This window comes from Oncorhynchus mykiss, chromosome 8, assembly GCF_013265735.2.
Source record: "Oncorhynchus mykiss isolate Arlee chromosome 8, USDA_OmykA_1.1, whole genome shotgun sequence".
Lineage (NCBI taxonomy): Eukaryota > Metazoa > Chordata > Actinopteri > Salmoniformes > Salmonidae > Oncorhynchus > Oncorhynchus mykiss.
Window position 1 is genome coordinate 88,403,330 of NC_048572.1, and position 6,000 is coordinate 88,409,329.

The 6,000-nt window shown below is 36.8% G+C and overlaps 1 protein-coding gene across 1 annotated transcript in view; it reads right to left on the minus strand.

Moving 5' to 3' along the window:
* LOC110531049 (piezo-type mechanosensitive ion channel component 2) overlaps positions 1-6,000 on the minus strand; it is a 191,056-nt gene that overhangs the window by 23,393 nt on the left and 161,663 nt on the right. The window contains exon 44 of the mRNA XM_036986896.1: positions 3,235-3,417. Within this exon, the coding sequence (XP_036842791.1) occupies positions 3,235-3,417 (183 nt within the window). The remainder of the gene's footprint in view (positions 1-3,234; positions 3,418-6,000) is intronic.

A 6,000-nucleotide genomic window follows, 5' to 3' on the forward strand; every position in this document is an offset into this window, starting at 1 on the left:
ACCATACTATACACTATACACTATACACTATACAATACACCATACTATACACTATACACTATACACTATACTATATACTATACACTATACACCATACTATACACTATACTATACACTATACACTATACACTATACTATACACCATACTATACACGATACTATACACTATACACTATACACCATACACTATACACTATACACTATACACTATACTATACACTATACACTATACTATACACTATACACTATACAATACACCGTACTATACACTATACACTATACACTATACACTATACACTATACTATACACTATACACTATACTATACACTATACACTATACAATACACCGTACTATACACTATACTATACACCGTACTATGCACTATACTATACACTATACACTATACACTATACACTATACACTATACTATACACTATACACTATACTATACACTATACACTATACAATACACCGTACTATACACTATACACTATACACTATACACTATACACTATACTATACACTATACACTATACTATACACTATACACTATACAATACACCGTACTATACACTATACTATACACTATACTATATACAATATACAATACACCATACTATATACAATATACAATACACCATACTATATACAATATACAATACACCATACTATATACAATATACAATACACCATACTATATACAATATACAATACACCATACTATACACTATACTATATACAATATACAATACACCATACTATACACTATACTATATACAATATACAATACACCATACTATATACAATATACAATACACCATACTATACACTATACTATATACAATATACAATACACCATACTATACACTATACTATATACAATATACAATACACCATACTATACACTATACTATATACAATATACCATACTATACACTATACTATATACAATATACAATACACCATACTGTACACTATACTATACACTATACACCATACTATACACTATACTATACACACCATACTATACACTATACAATACACCATACTATACACTATACACCGTACTATACACTAGACTATACACTATACACTATACTATACACTATACTATACACTATACACTATACTATACACTATACACTATACTATACACTGTACTATACACTACACACTATACTATACACTATACACTATACTATACACTATACACTATACTATACACTACACTATACACTATACACTATACACCGTACTATACACTGTACTATACACTATACACTATACTATACACTATACACTATACTATACACTATACACTATACCATACACTATACACTATACTATACACTATACACTGTACTATACACTATACACTATACTATACACTATACACTATACACTATACACTATACTATACACTATACACTATACTATACACTATACTATACACTATACACTATACTATACACTATACACTATACTATACACTATGCACTATACACCATACTATACACTATACACTATACTATACACTATACACTATACTATACACTATACACTATACTATACACTATACACTATACTATACACTATACACTATACAATACACTATACACTATACTATACACTATACACTATACTATACACTATACACTATACTATACACTATACACTATACTATACACTATACACTATACTATACACTATACACTATACTATACACTATGCACTATACACCATACTATACACCATACTATACACTTTACACTATACTATACACTATGCACTATACACTATACTATGTACTATACAATACACTATACTATACAATAAAATAATCTATACTATACACTATACTATACAATCCACTATGCGATACTCTATACTATACACTATACTATACACTATACAATATACTATACAGTATACACTATACTGTACACTATACTATACACCATAAAAAACACTATACTATACGCCATACAATATACACTATACACCATACACTATACTACACACTATACTATACTATGCACTATACACCATACACCAAACTACACTATTCTACAGTGGGGCAAAAAAGTATTTAGTCAGCCACCAATTGTGCAAGTTCTCCCACTTAAAAATATGAGAGAGGCCTGTAATTTTCATCATAGCTACACTTCAACTATAACCAAGCTGCTTACCTATTGCAGATTCAGTCTTCCCAGCCTGGTGCAGGTCTACAATTTTGTTTCTGGTGTCGTTTGACAGCTCTTTGGTCTTGGCCATAGTGGAGTTTGGAGTGTGACTGTTTGAGGTTGTGGACAGGTGTCTTTTATACTGATAACAAGTTCAAACAGGTGCCATTAATACAGGTAACGAGTGGAGGACAGAGGAGCCTCTTAAAGAAGAAGTTACAGGTCTGTGAGAGCCAGAAATCTTGCTTGTTTGTAGTGACCAAATACTCATTTTCCACCATAATTTGCAAATAAATTCATTAAAAATCCTACAATGTGATTTTCTGGATTTGTTTTCTAATTTTGTCTGTCATAGTTGAAGTGTACCTATGATTAAAATTACAGGCCTCTCTCATCTTTTTAAGTGGGAGAACTTGCACAATTGGTGGCTGACTAAATACTTTTTTGCCCCACTGTATACACTATACTATACACCATACACTATACACCATACTACACACCACGCTATACTATACACTACACACTATACTATACACAATACTATACACTGTACACCATTCACTATACACTATACTATACACCATATACTATACACTATACACTATACTATACCTTATATAATATACTATACACTATACCTTATATAATACACTATACTATACCTTATATAATATACTATACACTATATAATACACTATACACTATACTATACCTTATATAATACACTATACTATACCTTATATAATATGCCATACCTTATATAATACACTATACACTATACATTACATTCATACAATAAGCTCCAACTAACAGAATCCAGAGCTGTATCTCAACCAGCTAGAACAGACTCATCACATCCCACTGCTTCTCAGCTAAACAACAGGAGTATCCAGGTCCCGTAATCACAAAGAGTCTCACAGTAGGAGTGCTGATCTAGGATCAGATCCTCCCTGTCCATGGAGTTCTTACTCACTACAATCTAAATGGGCTACACTGATCCTAGATCAGCACTCTCTCTCTCTCTCTCTCTCTCTTTCTCTGAGACGTACCTTCAGGATGGACCTGTGGAAGAAGAGCGCCAGAAGCTGTATGAGGTCATAGACGACGTATCCATCTTTCTTCTCCACTCCAATGATGTTTGGAGGGTGGTAGGGTTTGTTCACGTCCACCTTCGGGTTCTGGTTGAAGGGGAAAAAGCCAAACTGGAAGAAATACTTGATGACGATGGTGACCTAGGAGGGAAGATATAAACAGACAGTAATGTTATTATCATAGGGTTAATTATTCATGTTAATATGACAGACCGTCCAATCGATAAAAGTGGGGATGTATGTTTCATTCTGACCAGCATCGGTCAGACCTTTTAATCACTGTCAGAGTTTAACCTTAGAAGTCATCCTAGACTTCCTAGAATCAGTACAGCACACACCGACACAGCCTCCGAGCCAAAACATTATCCTCCAGCTAGAAACGTTGGGTGCTGGTTCAGTTAATAATGACATAGTCAGGGATTATATAACCACAAATATTTTCCTTAACTTCAGGAGCTTCATGATCTTTGTGTAAACATAGAGACAGTCATTGTATAGAACCATAGAGAGTACCAGTCTAATGATTACAATGGTGTACATACAACAGACTAAACAAATGTAATATTAGTTAAATAGAACCTCTTACTCGACAGTGTCTGTCATGGACCACACAGATAGATAGAACCTCTTACTCGACAGTGTCTGTCATAGACCACACAGATAGATAGAACCTCTTACTTGACAGTGTCTGTCATGGACCACACAGATAGATAGAACCTCTTACTCGACAGTGTCTGTCATAGACCACACAGATAGATAGAACCTCTTACTCGACAGTGTCTGTCATGGACCACACAGATAGATAGAACCTCTTACTCGACAGTGTCTGTCATAGACCACACAGATAGATAGAACCTCTTACTCGGCAGTGTCTGTCATGGACCACACAGATAGATAGAACCTCTTACTCGACAGTGTCTGTCATAGACCACACAGATAGATAGAACCTCTTACTCGACAGTGTCTGTCATGGACCACACAGATAGATATAACCACTTACTCGACGGTGTCTGTCATAGACCACACAGATAGATAAAACCTCTTACTCGACAGTGTCTGTCATAGACCACACAGATAGATAGAACCTCTTACTCGACAGTGTCTGTCATGGACCACACAGATAGATAGAACCTCTTACTCGACAGTGTCTGTCATGGACCACACAGATAGATAGAACCTCTTACTCGACAGTGTCTGTCATGGACCACACAGAAAGATAGAACCTCTTACTCGACAGTGTCTGTCATGGACCACACAGATAGATATAATCTCTTACTCGACAGTCTGTCATGGACCACACAGATAGATAGAACCTCTTACTCGACAGTGTCTGTCATGGACCACACAGATAGATAGAACCTCTTACTCGACAGTGTCTGTCATGGACCACACAGATAGATAGAACCTCTTACTCGACAATGTCTGTCATGGACCACACAGATAGATAGAACCTCTTACTCGACAGTGTCTGTCATGGACCACACAGATAGATAGAACCTCTTACTCGACAGTGTCTGTCATGGACCACACAGATAGATAGAACCTCTTACTCGACAGTGTCTGTCATGGACCACACAGATAGATATAATCTCTTACTCGACAGTCTGTCATGGACCACACAGATAGATAGAACCTCTTACTCGACAGTGTCTGTCATGGACCACACAGATAGATATAATCTCTTACTCGACAGTGTCTGTCATGGACCACACAGATAGATAGAACCTCTTACTCGACAGTGTCTGTCAAATACCCCACAGATAGATAGAACCTCTTACTCAACAGTGTCTGTCATGGACCCCACAGATAGATAGAACCTCTTACTCTACAGTGTCTCTCATAGACCACACAGGTAGATAGAACCTCTTACTCGACAGTGTCTGTCATGGACCACACAGATAGATAGAACCTCTTACTCGACAGTGTCTGTCATGGACCACACAGATAGATAGAACCTCTTACTCAACAGTGTCTGTCATGGACCACACAGATAGATATAAACCTCTTACTCGACAGTGTCTGTCATAGACCACACAGATAGATAGAACCTCTTACTCGACAGTGTCTGTCATGGACCACACAGATAGATAGAACCTCTTACTCGACAGTGTCTGTCATGGACCACACAGATAGATATAATCTCTTACTCGACAGTCTGTCATGGACCACACAGATAGATAGAACCTCTTACTCGACAGTGTCTGTCATGGACCACACAGATAGATAGAACCTCTTACTCGACAGTGTCTGTCATGGACCACACAGATAGATAGAATCTCTTACTCGACAATGTCTGTCATGGACCACACAGATAGATAGAACCTCTTACTCGACAGTGTCTGTCATGGACCACACAGATAGATATAATCTCTTACTCGACAGTCTGTCATGGACCACACAGATAGATAGAACCTCTTACTCGACAGTGTCTGTCATGGACCACACAGATAGATATAATCTCTTACTCGACAGTGTCTGTCATGGACCACACAGATAGATAGAACATCTTACTCGACAGTGTCTGTCATGGACCCCACAGATAGATAGAACCTCTTACTCTACAGTGTCTCTCATAGACCACACAGATAGATAGAACCTCTTACTCGACAGTGTCTGTCATGGACCACACAGATAGATAGAACCTCTTATTCGACAGTGTCTGTCATAGACCACACAGATAGATAGAACCTCTTACTCGACAGTGTCTGTCATGGACCACACAGA